The 20,425-nt window shown below is 47.5% G+C and overlaps 2 protein-coding genes across 2 annotated transcripts; one reads left to right on the forward strand and one right to left on the reverse strand.

Moving 5' to 3' along the window:
* Positions 1-141: 141 nt before the first annotated feature.
* SART3 (spliceosome associated factor 3, U4/U6 recycling protein) lies at positions 142-14,611 on the forward strand (the record flags this gene model as incomplete). The annotated part of the gene is made up of 19 exons (XM_084217239.1): positions 142-309; positions 769-895; positions 1,518-1,622; positions 2,584-2,768; positions 3,772-3,877; positions 4,596-4,720; positions 5,133-5,288; positions 6,071-6,209; positions 6,577-6,684; positions 7,065-7,142; positions 7,347-7,405; positions 7,859-7,968; positions 8,190-8,302; positions 8,798-8,874; positions 9,258-9,423; positions 10,151-10,602; positions 11,260-11,412; positions 12,502-12,689; positions 13,553-14,611. 19 exons carry the CDS (start codon positions 142-144, stop codon positions 13,731-13,733), a joined length of 2,796 nt encoding a protein of 931 aa, XP_084073365.1. The 3' UTR covers positions 13,734-14,611.
* Positions 14,612-15,190: 579 nt separating this feature from the next.
* On the reverse strand, positions 15,191-20,366 carry FICD (FIC domain protein adenylyltransferase). The gene is made up of 4 exons (XM_084217285.1): positions 20,350-20,366; positions 19,546-19,875; positions 17,877-18,324; positions 15,191-17,104 (listed from the first exon to the last, which is right to left on the reverse strand). The coding sequence occupies exons 2-4, from the start codon at positions 19,823-19,825 to the stop codon at positions 16,492-16,494; spliced, it is 1,341 nt and encodes a 446-aa protein (XP_084073411.1). The 5' UTR covers positions 19,826-19,875; positions 20,350-20,366; the 3' UTR covers positions 15,191-16,491.
* Between the last annotated feature and the right edge of the window lie 59 nt (positions 20,367-20,425).

The raw sequence follows: 20,425 nt of genomic DNA on the forward strand, positions 1-20,425 counted from the left end.
AGAGCGGGGCGGGGCGGGCTGGGGATCCCGGTTCTTCCCGCCCGGTTGGGCCGGTGGTGGGGCGGAGCAGCGGGACGGGCGGCGCGGGGGCAGCCCCGGCGGCCGGAGGAGCGCGGCGGGCGGCGAGCGGAGCTGCATAAGATGGCGGCGGCGGGAGCTGAGGCGGCGGCCGAGGAGGAGAAGCGGCTGCCGGAGGGAGACCCTGAATCGGGCGGGGACTCGGACGATGAGGGCGACTCAGACTCGTCTGGGGACGGCGAGGATGAGGAGAAGGAGAACGAGGCCGAGATCCAGCGGCTGGAGGAGCAGGTGGGCCCGGCGGGGCAGCGGGCGTGGCGGGAACGGGCATAATCCGTGTCTGCCCCGGCAGCTCGGGGCTGGGAACTGTCAGGGGGCGAATTTCCCTGCTCCTTGTGAATTTCCTCCAACTCGGGATATTCATTGATTTTATCCCGTGAATGTTTGTAGCATGAGATGGAAATTGACCAGCTTGGGATTTTTTGAGAGGAGGGAAGTCCTAGTAAGCAGTTCGTGTTCATTGAGAAATCTGAGCCGGCTGCCCGCGGGTTTTTATTGCCTTTAAAAAAAATTAATCATAATTCTGTGTCGGGACCCGAGGGAGCGGCCGGGGTTAGGTTAAATCTGAGAAAACTCCGCCTTGTCTGGCTGTGCGATCGCACCACGAGAATTGTACGATTTGTTTTCTGACTTCTTCACGTCCGTCGCTCAACACGGCTTTTAAAATGAATCTTAATTTTTTTTTTTAAGCTCTCCATCAATGCTTTTGATTACAACTGTCACTTGGATCTGATCAAGCTGCTCCGGCAGGAGGGAGAGCTGGTGAAGCTGCGCAGAGCTCGGCAGAAGATGAGCGAGCTCTTCCCTCTCACTGAAGGTACTGAGCATCCTCTCCGCCTGTGCAAGGTGTTTCAGCGGTGAAATAAAATATTTAGGCCCATTTTCAGCACCCTCAATCGGGGAATGTGATCCGGAGCTCAGCAAATTCCTGCTAAAAATTTCATAGGCAGGCAGCAAAGGAAATTCCCTGTCGGTGGAAATTGTGGGTGCTTGAAGTGGGGATTTCTCTGTTTGCTGATAACTCAGAGGTGATGGAAATATTGCAGAGGCTGTGGGATTTTATTCTTGGAAAGAGTGCCCAGAGAAGCTGTGGCTGACCCTGGATCTCTGGAAGTGCCCAAGGCCAGGCTGGAAGGGCTTGGAGCACCCTGGGATAGTGGGAGGTGTCACTGCCCATGGCAGGAGGTGGAATGGGATGATTTTCAAAGTCCTGAGAAATTCCAACTTCTCCCTGAAGTAAAAAGGTGCTTGTTTAGCACCAACTTAAGAGGTCTCTGCCCAACTTTTATTTGAAATTAATTAGGAATTGTGGAGGTTAAAATTCCTCTTTTGCCTTGCTCCCCCTCCTTTGTTTTAAGTCTGTTGTTAAAAACTCACCAAGTGGACATACCTTTTTATTTCTGAATATTAATAATGTGTTCTAAATGTTTTCCTTTCAGAAATCTGGCTGGACTGGTTGAAGGATGAGATAAAAATGGCTTCAGAGGTCTCTGAGAGAGAGAAGGTTTATGAGCTGTTTGAAAGAGCTGTCAAAGATTACATCTGTAAGTCATCCAAAAATGTTCTAAAATGGGTTTTGTTGCATCCAGATTTGCTTTCTAGGGAACTCTCTTGTTTCTGTTATAATGAAGAAATTGGGTCAAAATTTCAAATTAATTTCTAAAATCTGAGTGTGAAGTGCTGCAAGGCAAGGATGTGGTGTCTGGTTTCTCTATTCCTCAGGAGATGCTGCAGCTGTAGCTTAAAATTTTGGGGATAAATCCCTGAGTTCTTTGGGAATTAGGGTAAAGAGCTGGAAAAACAAAGCCTGAGGAAGTGGAGGGAATATGGAGGTAAATCCCCCTCAAAAACTGTGTGCAGAAGGTGACATCAGTGACATTACCTGGTGTTGGTGATCCCTCAGGAAGAAGGAATGGAGAAGAAGGAATTATCCTCTGGATCTGCTGGATTGTATTTGGGGTTTGGAGGCACTTCTGGAACCCAGGGCTGTCCCAAGCTAGGGGTCCCTAAATGGAATTTGGTGTTGGTGGGAATGGTGCCAGGCAGCCAGTGCTGTTCTTCCACCTCTGCCTCACCTGCAGGATTCAGCTGCTTCAGGAGTTGCTGATCAGGGAAGTTCAGGAGTTTGGAAAGAGGAGGAGGAGGAGCTGCTTTAATCTGAATTATTCCAGAGTGTGACAGCTCTGTGGTCCCAGCTGAGGAAAGAGGAATCTGCTGTTCAGGCATCTTGGTGGGGTTTGTGTGGCAGAGGTGATAGGCAGGGCCAGTCCCTGTCAGCAGAACCCCAGGAGTGACACCATTCAGAAGGAAACTGGGGCTGCTGCTGCTGAACCAACAGCATAAATACAATTCCCAAATATTCTAACTTTTTAGGATAAAAAAAACATTGCCACCTGTTTTTCTATTTATATGCAGCACATGAGGCATTTGGGGAAGCAGAGCTGCATTTCCTCGTTATTATTTTTGAAAAAAATCAAATCACCTGGTTCTCCTAACCTTGTTTAGGTCCTGAAATTTGGCTGGAATATGCCCAGTATTCCATTGGGGGCATTGGGCAGGAAGGAGGCATCGAGAGGGTCCGGTCCATCTTCGAGCGGGCTCTGACGGCCGTGGGGCTGCACGTCACCAAGGGCACGGCCCTGTGGGAAGCCTACAGGGAGTTTGAGAATGCCATCCTGGAAACAGCACAGGTGAGCCCATTCCCCTCTGCTCCCATCCCCAAAAAAGCTGTGGTGCAGCTCCAGGAGTCACCTGGAGCTGTCTCCTCTCTGTCACGTCTCAGTTGTTTCTTCCCAGCTGTAGAAACCAGCCCTGTGCTCCAGGAAAACCATTCTGTGGGTTTGGCTGATAAAGTAATGGATTTGTGTTTCTGTAAAATCCTAACATCATCTTGAATCCAGGAGCAAAGTTTGGCTCTACTGCTGACTGAGGTGCCAAGAACAGCTTTAAAATTGAACTGTTCCATTATTAAACAATGTTTTGTTTAATAATGGAACATTTGGTTTTTGCACAGAGTCCACCGAGTTTAAATTCCTAGATTGTTCAGCTTTTAATTCATTCATTATTCCACAATTTGTGGAGGAGGGTATTTTATCCACAGACTTTTGGCTGAGGGTATTTTATCCCTAGAAAGTACAATTTGATATCTGCAAAAGTCACTTTTCCAGGATGGCCAGAATGGGAATATTTCCTTATTTTTGATAATTTGCTACATAAGAGATGGAAATTTAAAGATATCCCTGCTCATGGTGGCAGTGGGAACTATTTGGTCTTGAAAGGTCCTTTTCAACCCCAAACAAAGGAGTAACAGGAGGATGTCCTTTCATTCCCAAACACAATAAAGGCTGGAAGTTTTAGATCCTCTCCCCACACCCCAGGGATTTACTGAAACCCTCTTTGGCAGCAAGGTGGGGTTGTGAAATGGCACAGTCACCTGCTGCTTCCTTGTTCTCAGGTGATCATTTCCCTGTGCTTGTGTCAGCTTTCAGCCAGGAATGCTTTTCCCATTCATCCACCTTCCAAGGGCAGCAATTCCCAAGTTTCAGCTTTCCCACCAGCGACCTTCAAGGATCATGTATTCTCTTGGATCTCAGTTCCCTCAGCTCATAAACAATTCCCTCTCATGTCCATCAGCTGGATGGACTGGAGAGGATGGATTGAATTTCCCTGGTTTATTTTTTTTTTTGCTTGCAGCCAGCTCCTGGCAGCATTCCGTCCCCGGAGCAGCAGCAGGTGCTGTGCAGCCAGCTTGAGAAGATCCACACGCTTTTCCGGCGCCAGCTGGGGATCCCACTGCTGGGTAAGGGCTGCAGTGCTGGGACAGGGCATGGAGCAGCTGGGGATGCTCCAGGCATCAGGATTCTCCTGGCACAGCCACACTAAGTGCAGCTGCAGGTCTTGTGCTCTCTTGGATGAGGCACAGATCCCTCTGGATCAGGAATGTTCTGAGTTGTTGGAACTTGGCTCACCAGGTTGGGAGTTTGAGGATGTTCGAAGTGCAAGCAAGAAGCACAAAATTTCACTTAAAAATGAGGAGCTCAGCTGTGATTGCTGCTTAAAGCCCTTGGTAGGGGGGAGTATCTGGCTTCTGGATTGTTGGAATTCTCCCTTCTCTAGTTCCTGCTTTAAGCTCGAGTCCCTTTTTTTGCTCATGGGAGAAAGTTAAGCACAGTTCTTTTGACTTCATTTCCATCTGGAAAGAATTTGGCTTCTCGTTTCTCTAAAGCCTTGGGGAAAGTTTTGCCACTTTGGTTTTCTAATTCCTGTTGAGCAGCTTTAATACAACTTGCCTGAGTTTGTTATAGGACACTGTGTGAGATGAAATGTCTGAATCCTTTAAGAATGCAGCAGTGTGACAGCAAGGACCAAAAGAGAATAAAAATTTAAATATTTGTTCCAAATAAATTATAAATACTATATAAATAAAAAGAGGAATTTGTCTTAGAACCAAACATAGGTTGAAATCTGAATTTTTAGTTTCGTAAGTGCATTATTGATGGGATTTCATGTTTTAATAGACATGGAGGCTTCATATGCTGAATATGAGGAGTGGTCAGAAGAGCCCATTCCAGAAACAACAATAAAGAACTACAAAAAAGCTCTGCAGCAGCTGGAGAAGTGTAAACCCTACGAGGAGGCACTGGTAATGCTGGCACTTACACCTTCCTTCAAAACTAAGAGGGAATTGCTTAGGGGTGATTTATTTTTTTTCCAAATTTAGTGTTTTTCTAGTGCCCAGCTGGGGGACTTTGTCAGCAATGGTAAGACTGACAATTATATGCTGGAAATTATGGGATGCATTGAGTGTGCCACACTCCCCTGAGGTGCACATGAGGACTCTGGGTGTGTTTTCCAAGACTGGGTTAAGGGGAATAAACCCAGGATCTGACTGATTTCAGGCTCATTTAGAGATGTTTGAAAATCAACAGCTGCTGATACAGAGACAAATCTCTTGTGTGAAATCTTGCACAAGAGCTGCCCTGAGGAGCAGCTGAACTGTTGCAGTCTTGCTTTATTGAAGAGTTTGATTTTGTGTCTCCCTGGTTGTTTTCCAGCTGGGTGCTGAAACCCCAAAGCTGGCAGAATACCAAGCTTACATTGATTTTGAAATGAAAGCAGGTGACCCAGCTCGGATTCAGTTGATCTATGAGAGAGCTTTGGCTGAGAACTGCCTTGTCCCAGACCTCTGGGCACGCTACAACCAGTATTTGGTAAGGAAACAAACCCAGCAATGTCTGCAGATTTGTTTTCTTGTCTTTGCTTTTGTTTGTTTCTTTTTAATCTCAGTTGCTGATAAACGGCCATTAAGTTCTACCTCAGTCCTGTCCTTTAATCTGTAAATCTTCCAGAAACTGATTTTCACCTCACCTTGGTTTCTTCCTGTTTTCAGGGATGTTGTTTATTTCTCTTGTGAGCATTTCTCATTTTTCTTTGCTCTAGCTGTGTTTTCTCTGCAGAATAACAGGGAGTGGGCACTCAAGCAAACCCAGATGTTCAGCCCCTGTTTCCAGGGGGGTTTGTTAGTGCAGTTTGAAGCTGATGCTGAGCTCCAGAGGCAGGACAGAAGGTGGCTGGATTAAGGGATCAGGGTTGACTCCCTGCAGGAGCTTATCCAGGCTCAGTTTTTCCATCATCTCTTTCTCTTCCCAGCTGGACACAGCAGGTTGCAGGTGGAACAACACCTCCACAAATAGGCTGGGTGTGCTCCTTCTTTGTATCCTTGACATTCTAGGAACAGTTGGGAATTCACTCAATGCCTTTATTATATTTATTTCTTTGGCAGAAAACACCTCACTGGCCTGGTAGTTCTTTCCTGAGCATATTCTTCCTCACTGGAAGGTGTTCACTGGGTTTTTAGGAATACAGAATTTAAAATACACATCTGAGCTTTTTAAATATAAAATGAAAGTGCTGGGATTTAGGTGTTTGAGGTTTGTCTCAGCTGGTCTCTGTGGCTGACAGTATCTTCACTTTTCTTGTGTGATTCTTTCAGGACAGGCAGCTGAAGGTGAAGGAATTGGTTTTATCTGCTCACGACCGCGCTGTCAGGAACTGCCCCTGGACTGTTGGGCTGTGGATTAGGTACCTGCTGGCCATGGAGAGGCACAGGGTTGAGCACAGCATCATTTCTGGTGAGGAAAGAACCAGCAATTGCAGTTCAGAGCTGCTCTCTGCACTCCAAACAGCCTGGGACAAAGGGGACTTGCAGGATCTCTTCTCATCCTGCTGCTGCTGCGGGCAGCAGGTCCTGCAAGGGCAAAACTGCTTTGGTTGAGCAGCTTCACCCTGAGCAAGCAATGAGCAGCTTGGAATGAACATTCCTGAGTTCAGCTGCCTTTAAAATCACTTCCCAAACCTATTTATTGTGTAGGATTTCTTTTCCTGTCTTCCTAGAAACCAGTGGTGTTTGTGTAGGTATTTCTTTGTGCTATCATTGCAGCTCGCTAATTTTGACAGTACATGGGGAGTAACTGGTTTTTTTCCCCATTTTTCTTTCAGAAATGTTTGAAAAAGCTCTGAATGCAGGTTTTATTCAAGCAACAGACTATGTAGAGATCTGGCAGGCCTACCTGGATTACCTGAGGAGAAGGGTGGATTTTACACAAGGTCTGTATGATGAATACAGAATAAATATACTGTTTTTCTTTGTACTTCTTGGAATTTTCAAGAAAATTACCAACATTTTCATCTTTCACAGAAATTATTTTCTGGCCAGTTAATGTCTGTTAAAAATAGGAATTTGGTTGGTTTGCTATTGCAAAAATGCCCTGCCTTATATTTTTTATAATTTTTAAAATTATTCATGTAGTGAGTTTTACTCATTGTAAAATCATAAATTTAAGCAATAATAACAACGAGGAATAATAAACTAAATCTCCCTCTGCTACCCAATAAGTTCATTGTGGGTGTTAAGGAGATAATTTTATTGGGTGGGAAATGAAAACTGAATTATTTTAAGGCTGTTCTTTCTTTTTTTTTCCCTGCAGACTCCAGTAAGGAGCTCGAGGAGCTGCGCTCTGCGTTTGCACGAGCTGTGGAGTACTTGAAACAAGAAGTAGAAGAACGTAAGTGAAATCATCTCAAGTAGTGTTTTCTCCTCTTCAAAATCATTTTTATAAGACCAGTTCTCCACACAGTATTTGTCTTCAAGGATCTTGAGCATTTCAGAAAGCTGCAGATAAAGATTTCATCTCCGTGTGGGACCTGTTTAATAAACACTTTGCTTTCTGAGAGCCAAGTGCAACAAACAGCCCTTGTTTTTCTTCTAGGGTTCAGTGAAAGTGGAGATCCATCCTGCACCATCATGCAGAACTGGGCAAGAGTTGAGGTGAGTTTCTCTCTGCTGTATTTAAATTGCTGAACCTGATAAAACGGATTTAAAATGAAATGTTTTAACATTCCAACCGTGGAATGCAGTCCTTTCCCAATCCATTTCCCCTCTTCCCCTGCTCCTCTTCCTAAACACAAACCCAATTTTCATTCTGAAATGTTATTAGGTACATTCATCAAAAACAGAAGGAAAAATTCAGAAACAGCTCTGTAATTTCTTTTATAAGGACCAAAATCAAATGGATGTGGGAGCCAGAACCAAGACTAATGGGGGAGGTGGACAGGGAAGGATTATTCAGCAGTAGGATTGTGTCAGGTGTTTATTTTTACCACTATAAGGCTGAGATGTATCTTGCTGGGTCTGTCTGCAGCATCTGTGGGGTGTTGTTGGTTTGGAGTTAATGATGTTGAACAAATTATCCTGAAGGATATTTTGGATGCACTGTTGCAGGCCCGCTTGTGTAACAACATGCAGAAAGCCAGGGAGCTCTGGGACAATATCATGACTAAAGGAAATGCCAAATATGCCAACATGTGGCTGGAATATTACAACCTGGAAAGGTAGGAGCTTGATTAATTCACTTTTTAGTTACCTCGTCTGTGGGAGAAAACAGTTTAGAACAAATGTGTTTTGTTTGGGTTTACAAAACACCTTCAGGCTTCTTGGGGCGGCTCTGCTGTAGCTTCGAGGAGTGTCACAGCAGCTGGGGAAGGAGAGGAAATGTTTGCATGGCTGGAATTGTGTGTGGTTGGTCCCCTCAGTGACCTCTCCCCTCCTGCAGGGCCCATGGGGACACCCAGCACTGCAGGAAGGCCCTGCACCGGGCAGTGCAGTGCACCAGCGACTACCCCGAGCACGTCTGCGAGGTGCTGCTCACCCTGGAGAGGATAGAAGGTACCTGGGCACTGCCAGGGGGTGACTAAGTGACAGCAGGTCACTGAGTGACAGGCAGGAGGTAATTAATTAACAGAAGGTAACTCAGTGACTGGCAGAAGGTAATTAATTACTGCATCTCTTAGCCTGGTTAGGCAGAGGTGGCACACAAGCTTTTGATCCCATGTTTTGTGCTCTGCTGAAGTCTCACTTTTCACTGCTGTCAAATCCGCAGACAGCTCTTTTCTTCCTTGCTTTTCTGAAATCGCTGGATTTTTCCATGCATTTTTGGAGTCTTGCATCATTAATGAGAGGTTTCTGCTCTGCTTGGCTCTTGGGGTTTTTTTTTTTACCTTGCAGGCTAGTTGTTATAAATAGAATTTTCATGTGTAATGTTAAATATGAACAGCAAGTGCCATGAACTCAGTGACTCTTATTTTTCCAGAATTGTATCTTTGAATTATGAGGAAGCTAAATAAAAGGCTTTTAAAATTTATTTTTAATTTTATCCTTTAGGAACGCTGGAAGACTGGGATGCAGCTGTTCAGAAAACTGAGAACAGATTGGCTCGAGTGAATGAACAAAGAGCAAAGGTCAGAACTTTCTGTGAGCTACCAAAGCATTTTATACACCTAAATTAAGTCCATGCTTCTCTGAATGTCACATTTTTAATGTGGCTTCCCCCCAGATAAGCCTGACATGCCTTCAAGCCCTAGAACTATGGATTTTTACTTTAAAACTATGATTAACAACCTCTTGCTGCTTTTTATCTTTCTCCTTTTGCCTCTTGGATGGCCACAAGAGTGATGTGCCCTCCAGGAAAGCTGTGAGAGCAAAGAATTGGGATGAGCTTTAAATGATGTCCCCGTTAGTTCTGGGGTTAGGAGAAAACCCTCTGGGCTCAGTGCTCTGGAAAATGCTCTGCAATCTGCAGCCAGTGTGGAAAAAAAAAAGAAATAAATCTTCTGTGCTTCAGGCTGCTGAGAAAGAAGCTGCTCTGGCAAAGCAGGAGGAGGAGAGAGCTGAGCAGAGAAAGCAAGCAAGGGCAGAGAAGAAAGCTTCCAAAAAAGCCAAAAAAGCCAGGACTGGGGACAAGCGCAAAGCAGACGAGGATGACGAGGGTGAATGGGGACAAGAAGAAGGTAAAAATAAAATGAAATTGAAACTTCAGAGCCCTGGCAACAGGGTTATTGGTTGTCTTGTGGTAGAGGGAGCTGAGGAATTGCCAGCACTGATGTCTTTCCAGGGCTGCATTCTCCTTGGAAGTGTTCAGTGTGGGAGTGAAATGCAAACAAGGCTAAATGGTTTTATACCAAGAGAAAAACAGGTTTATAAGAATTTCCAGAATTTTCTTGGGGTTTCTTATTTTGGATATTGTGATTTTGGTTTTTTCTTCTTTAATTTTCCTTTAAAGTCATTTTTTCTGACTCATCCTATGATACTGAGCCATGTGTCTAAATTGGGTTATTCAGAATTGTAGCAGCTTCTTGGAGGTGGGAACAGAAGACTTTAATAGGTTGTTGCCCCTGGGATTTTTGTGATCTTTTAGATTTCTTCTTTTTTTAAATAAAGAGCCATTAGACAAAGAAAAGAACATGAATCAGCAACTGTCAGTTATGACTGGCTGAAAAAAGGAACAAATATTCCAGTTGCTTTCATCTAAAGCTGTCTTGGTGGAATAATCTGTTGTTATTTGTTCTTTAAAACCTGAGGGAGCTTTTTGTGTGGTGTCTTTAAGACCTGTCATTGTATTTGTGCTTCCATGTGCCATTTCCAAGCTCCACGGTGGGAATGGAGGGCAGAGGAGTTTCAATGGGGAAAGGAATGGGATAATTTTTTTCTAACAAGGCTTTCAATTCCATCAATCAGAGCTGCCCAGCAAGAGGCACAGGGGAGAGGGTGATGGAGTGCTCCCTGAAGAGGACATGGAAGTGGAGACTGGGCTCTTTGGGAGGAGTGAGAAGAGTGAGAAGCCCGATGGCCCCGCAGCCCCAAAGGAAAAGGCGTCCACCAGCCGCAAGGACGTCCCCAAGGTGTTCCACGACAGCAGCAAGGATAAAGTCACTGTGTTTGTCAGCAACCTTTCCTACACCATGGCAGAGCCTGAAGCCAAGCTGAGGGAGCTCTTTGAGAGCTGTGGGGGGGTCGTGGAGGTGCGAGCAGTGTTCAACAACAAGGGCACCTTCCGGGGCTACTGCTACGTGCAGTTCAGGGAGGAGGAGGCTGCTCGGCAGGCCCTGGCCTTGGATCGCACGGCTGTGGAGGGCAGGCCCATGTTTGTGTCTCCTTGTGTTGACAAGAACAAGAATCCTGACTTTAAGGTAAAGTTTTGGTGGTTCCTGTTGGACAGTGGATGTGGGGAAGGGAGTTGGTGGAATTCATTGTGTCCAATCAGTTCGTGTTGTGCTTCTTTAAACTCTTTTTTGGTACTTTTTGCATCTTCTGTTACATTGCCAGACACCAGGATTGACAGAACTTACTCAAGATTTGCAGAAATCTGATCTGAGCAATTTAGTGGTGGGACCTACCCAGGTTCAACCTCTGAAGAGCTTTCTTGGTCAGCATTTGTTACCCAATCCCCTGGCTGGGGATGTTCTGTACCAGAACTCAGTTGTGTAATCAGGGGATTTCTGCATTCTGGAGTTCCTGCACAGAAAAATTCAATGTTTCCATAGTGATAGCTGAGTAAGAAGGCAATATTATAAATACATTATTATTGGAATTGAGCTCTGATCCTTCTGGATCCCTTCCAGCTCAGGGTATTTTATGATTCTCAGTGTCTGTCCTCATTGGGAAGGGGTTTAGTGGCATTTAGTTGCAAATCCTTGGTGTTTATATGCAAATATCTTCCAAAGCACTACTTATGGCTTTGAGGCAGTTTTGGATCCCACAAACAGGAATTACTTTTTGGGGTGTGGAATCTAAATTCTCGGAATTTCTGGCTGGTTTGTGAACCAACATCCTTTTTGTTCCTGCAGGTGTTCAGGTACAGCACCACCCTGGAGAAACATAAACTCTTTATATCTGGTTTGCCATTTTCCTGCACTAAGGAGGAGCTGGAGGAGGTGTGTAAAGCCCATGGGAATGTGAAGGACATTCGACTGGTCACCAACAGAGCTGGAAAACCCAAGGTAGACATCCTTAAAACACTCCTGGGTTTAAGGAATCCTTCAAAAAGAAGCTTGTCATGTAGTCTGGAGACAAAAAAGTTGGGTTTGTTAAATTGCTAGTGTGGTGTTGTACTAATACTTGTGGAAGAGCTTGGATTTCTACAGCCAAGTGTACCTTTGTGCAGAAAACCAAAAGGAATTTTTCCAAAATACTTCTTAAATTGCATGAGAAAAGTGGGATGGAGGGGGGAATGTTTACAGCACTTTCAATATAGTAAAAACAGGCAACTCTGTAAAGGATTGGTTTTTAAATAATTGGCTAAATGGGGTTTACCTGGTGCAGCCAGTTCCCATCCTCCTTTCCTCAATTTTCTGAAGCTTTTGTTCCTAACATCTGCTGCAGGAAGGGAATTGCCAGTGAGAAACGAACCCCCTCTCTGACAGGGCTCATTATTTCCATCCCTGAATAAATGACTCCTTGTTAAATAAGGGATTCTGAACTAGCTGCTGCTCTGCCAGAATTCTATCTGACACCTGGGCTGTGTCTGTGTGGTAGGTCCTGTCCACAGGGACATCCTGGGAATGGTGTTCATGGATTTAAATTGAATTTTCTTGCCCTCGGGTGAAGTTCCTGTTGTGTGCACACCTTGTAATGGTTGCTCTTGGGAACCCCAACCCTTGTTCTGAGCTCAGCTTGAGCTGGGATTGTGTGTAAACCACAAATAAATGTATTTTGGGAAAGTTATGTAAAACCTGATGCCTCTCCTGTGAAACTGGATAATCCAAAAAATGCAGCTTAAGGCTTTGAATGTCATGGAAAAGAGTAACAGCAGGGAGAGGTGATGCCCTTCTCTGTGTGAGCCTGCCGTGGTACTTCATTATATTTACTTTATAGCATTTTTAGAGTGGTTCTTTCCTTTTTTATTACTTTTTTTATACATGAGGGCATCAGGAGTGAGAGGCAAGGAATACAGGTTATAAGGAGAACGATGATTGGGAGTGATGAACATTGGGACTGAGCCACGTTGAGTTTCTTTAATTTACAAATTCCTCATCAGCTGTTACAGAAGCACTAAAACCTCATGTAGGTTCTTTCTTTCCTTAATTTAGGGCCTGGCTTATGTGGAATATGAGAATGAAGCCCAGGCCTCTCAGGCTGTGCTGAAGATGGATGGGCTGACAGTGAAGGACCACGTCATCAAGGTGATGATCAGCAACCCCCCGGCGCGGAAGCTTCCCGTGCGGCCGGACCCCAGCAAAGCCTCCCTGCCCCTGACACCACGGCCCATCTACGGAGCGTGAGTCAGCCAGGGCCTGAGGGAGGGGTGCCTGGCACTGCCTGGAAAGGAAATACTTTGTTTGTTTATATGCTGAAGTTGAGGAATCTTAGCTGGAATATGGGGGTTTGGAAAAAGGAGGGAGAGGGATTGTTTTATATGGGCACTGGGGAAGGGCAGGGTTAGATGGGATATATTGGGAAGGAATCCCTGTGAGGCTGGGGAGGTCCTGGCATAGGTTGCCCAGAAAAGCTGTGGCTGGCCCTGGATCCCTAGAAGTGTCCAAGGCTGAGTTGGATTGGACTGGAGCAGCTTGGATAGTGGAAGGTATCCTGCCCATGGCAGGGGGTGTAACTGGGTGATCTTCAAGGCCTTTTCCAACCCAAATCAGTGCAGCACTCTGTGAATCTGAAGGAACATTTAAAAGGTACTGCACCATAAAAAAAAAAATGGGTTGTTGGATTGATGAGGAAAAGCAGATTTTTCCTCTTCGCCCACAGAAGCAGCTCTGTAGCAACAAGAGGATGAGGCACTGGCCATCCCCTTGGATCTGATGTTGGCACTGATCCCTAATAACCTCCAGATCCTCTCCCTCTGGAGAAGCAGCCATTGTTCCTAGTGAACATTAAAGCTGCTCCTTCATCTTTTTGTGTTCCTGTATTGGATGGGTGCCTGTGGAGAAACAGAGCTTCAACCCTGGCGACTGTGGGGCAGTTGTTGTCTGCCAGAACCCAGGGGTGCTTCAAAGACACCCATGAAAAGCTTTATCCCTGAAACAAATGACAGGAATGATACTGAAATGTGCATTCCTCACAGCAAACAAGTCCTTGTTGTTCCCCCAAGCTGTAAAAGAGTGTTTTTAATGGGAATTTTTTCCCTTCCAGGCGAGGGAAGGGAAGGACACAGCTCTCCATGATGCCCCGGGCGCTGCAGCGTCAGAGCAACCCCGTGGCCAAGGCTGAGAATGGGATGGTCCAGAACTCACCAGCAGCATCCTCTGAGCCCCCTGCAGAGCCTAAAAAGATGTCCAATGCTGATTTTGCCAAGATGCTCCTGAAAAAGTGAGCGAGGGGTGTGCACTCAGCGGGTCTGGTCCAATGTGAAATGCCTTTCTGGAAGCCATGTTGTGTCCTTAAGCTTTGCAAGGAGAGAACGCCCGTCCCAGTCCCGTGTAAATACTGGACTGCTGCATTCCTCGGGATCAGTGGAGGATGGCACAAATCCAGGTGGTGGTTTTTTTTGTTTTTTTTTTTTTTTTTTTCCTCTAAGAGCAAAGAGTTACACTTTTGTTCTGGTGAAATGGCGTTAATGTGATCCCTCATATTGAGGGTTACGAGGGAGGAAATATTTCCTGCGCAGCTCGGATGCCACATGGAGTTTTTTGGAGTACTTTCCAACAATTTTCTCTTTCATTAACGAATGAGATGCCATGGGAGGACCTCAGCAAGCTCCACTGGTCAGCTCAGATTGGGATTGCAGACATTCTCTCTGCCAACAGCCCCATTCTTCACCCAAACCCACGCACGCAGGGACCGTCATCTCCTTCCATGCAGAATCCAACAGCAGATGCTCCAACTTCACCACAATGGCCTCTTTTAGTATTGGGAGAGTTTCTATACATATGTGTGTATATGTAGATACACAGATATACATATATATGTATCCAGTTCCTGTTCTGCTCCAGTTGACCTGTTTTTTATATGGTGTATTTGTAAAGGACATTGAGATGATTCTTTTGAAGTGTCAGGAACTGATCCTTAGGTGGTAGTTTTTGTTTCCCATGAAGCTGGACGTGCTGTTGCTGAGGACCAGGTTTTTTGGTTGTTATTTTGGTTGTTTTTCCTAGCTAGCTCATGTCTTTTTGCAGGTGGTTTCTGTATGGTTTTGTACAACTGTGAAGTGCAAGCTGACGTTTCTCGGTTTATTAAACGCAAGTTCTCAAAGGTTTTTTATAAATACTGTTGCTTTTGTTTAAATGTGGGTGTTGGAACTGCACTTCTCCTCTGGCAGCTGGGTGATAGTGATGTACCTCACCTCTCAGGTGTGCTCAGTGTCCCTCAGGCCTTGAAGCAGCTCATTCCATCTGCTCTGAATATCCTGAAATCACTTCAGTCATCACCTCAGACTTTCCAACAGTGGTGTGACCTTGGATAAAAACATCCCTGCTTGTCAACTACCCTGGAAGTCACCCCCCAGAGGGGTGGATGTGAGGGGGGACCCCAGTGCTGAGTTCACTTGGACCACATCAACACTGCTGCAAATAAACACTATTTTCTGTGCTGATTTCACTTGGCTTTACTTTGAAATGATGACTGCTCATGTTGTCACGTGGCTGAGGGAACCAGGATCTCTCCCATGGCCTCTCTTCCTCCACTTAGTTCACTGCAGCCAAGTGTGCTCTGAGAACAGCCTCTTCCAAACCAAGACTTTCATATTAAAATAGTTTATTAATCTGTTACTAAAATAACATTTCCCCCCCTCCCCCACAGAGCTCTAAAGTGCATTATTTATACTCAGGTTGCACTACAAAAATAACATGCTTTGTAAGGACAGGACACCTTTCCTCCTGTATTGTCTGCTTCCCTGGCAGCAGCGCTCAGAGAACTCCCAGTCTCATCCTGATTTCTGCTTCTCTAAAACATGTCCTAAGCTCCCTGTCAGGTAAGAGAGAGTTAAAAGGGAAGAAAACCAAGCCTAGGACAACCTGGCAGCTTTTGTCAAGGGGTTAAATGCTCTAAACTGGGATTTTAAATGGAAGTTCTGTGAGCTTGGGGGTGGTGGGGTCAGTGATGCTGTTACAGACCTGGCAGGTTTGGGGTAGGGAGATCTGTGGGTAGTTTTACCTTAAAAACCAGGGAAAAAGTGATTCTTTGAGCTGCTCAGCAGCTCCAGGCACTGCACTGCCCCTGCAGCACACAGAGGCATCGAGTGATTCTTGACACATTTATCAGAGTAATGACATAGCCAGTGATTAATTGTGGAAGTTCCCTTACCTAGGCTAAAGAAGTGGAAGTTTTTGGCAAACTTCCTGTACACATTCTTCCCAAATTGGCACAACTGGTGTCTCCTGGCTCTGCCTGATGACCTTTTCTGCCTGCAGTTCTGCAGACAAGCTCCTTCCCACCCCTCCACTGAAATGTCTAAGGACAGTTGTGCTTTCCCAGGGCTCCTCCTGGCTGAGATTTTCTGAGTCTTCCCTCAAGTAAGTCAGAGCTTTTTTCCTCTTGTTCCTCTCCTATCACCTGTAATCCCAAACCAAACTCTTCCCACTTACACAGAACTCACCCCAGGAAAGGCAGCTGAAAGTAAACATGCAAAGTGCCACAGAAACAGAAATGGGAGGGGAGAGATGCCTTTGGGCTGGAGTTCAGCCTCCTTCCTGCCCCAGTACCTGTGTGACTGACACCAGAGTGTCTGGTGGACACAGCTGGGAGAGTGCTGTTCCTTCAGGGATGTGTTTTGGAGCTACAGGGAAGAGGCCACACAGAACCAGAACCAACTCAGTTTAGGCTTGGCTGAGGTCAGACAGTAGAGGTGACTGCCTGGGTCAAGGGTTGTGATTGAAACAGCTCCTCAAAGCTTAATTTTAAGGAGAAATTCAATTTCAGTTCATCTTTTTGAGCCCTCTGACATCTCTCCCCACCTCCTTCCAGTGCACAGCCACCATCCTCAGTTCCGTTTGGCATCATGTATATAAATAAATTACATTAATTTAATCAAATTTAAATAAAACGCTCAAGTGACACCTCCCATCCAGTCATCTCCCAGCAGTAACACCTTGGACTTCTGCTCTCCCACATCTTCCTGAGTTCACCCCAAACCCTCAAGTCTTGACGGGGATGGTTTGTTTGCAGCCCGCCTCGGGCAGGCCCACGGAGTACTCGGTGGTGGCGATGAGCAGCATGTCCAGCGTGGTCTCGGCGCACTTGGCGATGAAGCGGATGAAGGGCCGCACGTCGCCCTCGTTGGCCACCTCCAGCACGTGGTAATACTCGGCCCGCTGCTCCTTGCGGATGGTGATGGGCGGATACCCCGCCTGCATCAGGATCAGGTTCATCAGCAGCCGCGAGGTGCGGCCGTTGCCGTCCACGAAGGGGTGGATGTAAACCAGCTTGTAGTGCGCCAGCGCCGCGAACTCCACGGGGTGCAGGCTGGTGGCGTCCTCCGAGTTCATCCACTGCACGAACTCCTCCATCTGCTTCTCCACGTCCTGCGGGTGCGGCGGGATGTGGTGGCCCACGAAGACCTGCGTGGCGCGGAACCGCCCGGCCTCCACGGGGTCGGCGTAGCCCAGCACGCGCCGGTGGATGTCCAGGATGTCCCTGCTGGTGACGGAGCCGATGCGTGACACCAGCGTGGTGTTGACGAACTTGAGGGCGGCGTGCATGCCCAGCACCTCGTTCTGCTCCGCCAGGCTCTTCCCGGGAACAGCGTACCTGTGTCACAGATGTGTTTTATGAAAAATCCTCTCCTTGAGATATTTTTTTTTCTCCTGAGAGGCTGTGGGAATTTGCAGGCAGCCCCGACATGGGAAGAGACCTGAATCTTGACTCCGTTTCAGAAGGCTGATTTATTATTTTATGATATATAGTATATTAAAACTATACTAAAAGAATGGAAGAAAGGATTTCATCAGAAGGCTAGCAAGGAAAGAAAAGAATAGAATGATAACAAAAGCTCGTGACTCTCCAAGAGTCCAAGACAGCCAGACTATGATTGGCCACTAATTAAAAGCAACCACATGAGGCCAATCACAGATGCACCTGTTGCATTCCACAGCAGCAGGTAAATATTTTTTTTTTCCTCTGAGGCTTCTCAGCTTCTCAGGAAAAAATCCTGAGAAGGATTTTTCAGAAAAGGGATTTTTCAGAAAATATCATGGCTACAAGAGGCCTCAGAAAGGAAATGTAAGCTGCTGTGGAATGCAACAGGTTCATTGGTTCATGTTGGTTGTTTTTAATTAATGGCCAATCACAGCTGGCTTGGACTCTCTTGAGAGTGACGAGCTTTTGTTATCATTCTATTATTTTCTTTCCTTGCTAGCCTTCTGAAGAAATCTTTTCCTCTATTCTTCTAGTATAGTTTTAATGTATAATTTCCTTTTAATATAATATATATCACAAAATAATAGATCAGCCTTCCGAAACACGGAGTGAAGATTCCCATCTCTCCCCTCGTCCTGGGACCCCTGCCAACACCACCACGTACCTGGTCTCGATGATGTGCCGGATCTCGGACAGCGTCAGCGTGTTGCCCTCGATGGCCACCGTGTGGTAGATGTGGTGGTAGTAGGATTCCTCCATCACCCGGCGCAGGGCGGAATTCCCTTTGGGAATGGCCATCACCTTCTTGACCTTGCTGTCGATGATGCTGAAATACCTCTGGTCGATCTCCTCCACCAAGGGCAGCGTCCGGCCGCGGTTGCTCAGAGCCTTCTCGTTGTGGGGGGAGATGGTCAGAGCTTTGGAGTACAGGTAGTCGGCCTGCAGGATGTCCTTCTCCTCCTCTGAAAAGATCCCAAACTCGTTCAGGGCATCCACGTAATCCGGGTCCATTTTGAGGGCGTACAGGAAGAGTTTGTGGGCCTTCTCCCGCTTCCCTTGGCGCTTCATCTCCAGGGCTTGATTCAGAGCTGCTCTGGCTTCCAACTTCACCTCTGGAATGAAAGGTAACAGATAAAGGACGGTGAGTTCTACTGGAAACCTCTGGAAATCCAGATTCCATGATCCTTGTGCCTCCCTTCCCACTCAAGACATTCTATGACTGTTCACTGATATAAAAATTGAAGAACTGGACCAGAATTTGTGTTCCAGGGGTTTATGCCACGTTTCCAGACTGAATTCCTGGCAGCAAGTGTGGGGAGGCAGGACCTGCGGGCAGCAGGCTCAAGGTGGTCACAGGTGGCCACCAAACTGCTTAATGTGGGAGGAAACAGTGTTTTAACAGTGTTCCCTTGGCATTCTTTTAGGTGAAATTAATGTTAACATCATTATGTTGGCTGCCAACAGCACTTGTGTTTTTCCACTGAACTACCCAACGTTTTCCCAGCAGTAAGAGCTTTAATGCAAACAAAGATACAGTGCTGGAATTGTAATAATTCCTTTAAGCGTTTTCCAAATGAATGTCCTGGCTGATACTGGCCATGGCTATTGCCTGAAAGGCTGTTCTGTGCCAGGATTTTGGGATTAATGCTGTGTAGCCCAGATTTCTGTGCATTAAACCAACTCTCTGTGTTCCAGTTGCCTCCACAGAAGTTACTTGTACTGAAAACACGAGGAAAAACTCTGGAGAGACGGAGCAATGCCAGCACAGGGCCCTGGAATGCAGTCAAGGAGCTGGTGAGGGCCTGCCTGACCTCAGGGGCATTTACAGCCAGTGTTAATTGCAGTTAATTACAGTTTGTTCCCATCAGGGTACAGTGTCACTGCCATCAGGGGCACAGGACATGGTCAGGAAGGGGGTGAAGATCTCTGGGCTGGAAGGTCAGGGTTGGGAGGTCCCTCTGGAAGTCACCCACTCCAAGCCCCTGGAGCAGGAAGGTGTGCAGGTGGGTTTGGAATGTCTCCATGGAGGGAGATTCCACCACTCCATGGGCAGCTGTCCCTCATGGAAAGAGGCTGCTCCTCGTGTTGAGGTGGAACTTGTGTTTTAGTTTACTGCTCCTTGTCACCACTGAACAGAGCCTGGCACCCTCCTCTGCCACCCCCTGGAGATGTTTGTATGGATTGCTGGGATTCCCTTCTCCAGGAAGCTCCCGCAGTCTGCCCTCATCACAAAGATGCTCCAGACCCCAAACCACCTCTGTGGCCTCTGCCAGACCCTCTCCAGCACCTCCCTGACCCGAGGCACTCAGCCATGCCCACCCAGCACCTCTCACCTGGGGATGCTTTTCCCTTCAGCACCAGCAGCTCCAGCCCCTGGGAGGTGACGCTCAGCTCGGTGCTCTGTCCCGTGAGCCGGCTGATTCCCGAGGAGGAGCCCAGCTTGTTCCTCAGCAAGGACAGGCCCTTGAGCACAGCCTGGCACTGGTTGTCCAGCGGCAGCAGCAGCATCACCAGGGAGCTCAGCAGCAGCACCAGCACGGCCGCCCAGCGCACACGGAGCCACAGGGACACCCACTGCAGCTCGGGATCGGTCGCCATCGCCACGAGATTCATCCTGCGTCCAGCACCGACACCTGGAGCATCTCCCCCGTCACTGCTCCCACCTGGGAACGCACAGCTTTAGCCACAGCTCCGCGCCGGGTAAGAGTCGTGATGCGCTCTGGGTTTGTCACAGCTGTCCCTGCCACCCCCTTCCCTGCCACCCCCCAGCACCGCATGGGATCCGCTGTTGCATTCACTCCCATGGATGCCCGGGAGCAGCGTGGGCACGGGGCTCTGCCAGCCGGTTCCGCGGGCATCACGGAGCTTCCCGTGCCCTCGCCACCCTCCTCCAGCCTTGTGCCCCCCGCCAAGCGAGAGGTTCCTGGAACCCCTCCCCATTCTCCGCTTCTCCTCCAGCCACCGCTCCTTCCTCGAGCCCGAACCCGGCCGGATCCCCCCCAGCACCCCGGTTCCCCCCGGCTCCTCTCTGCCCGGTGCGCCCTGGGCTTTCCCCCCGATCCTCCTCTGCCCAAGGCCTCCGGTGCTGTCCTGGCCCCCTGCCCGGTCCCCCCGTGTCCCCCCGGGTCCCCGCTCACCTTTGCCGCCTCCCGGAGCCGCCCGCTGCCGGCTCCCGCAGCCCCGCCCCCGGACCCGCCCCCGCGCGCTGCCATT

This window comes from Fringilla coelebs (genome assembly GCF_963513975.1).
Source record: "Fringilla coelebs genome assembly, chromosome: 17".
Taxonomy (NCBI): Eukaryota; Metazoa; Chordata; class Aves; order Passeriformes; family Fringillidae; genus Fringilla; species Fringilla coelebs.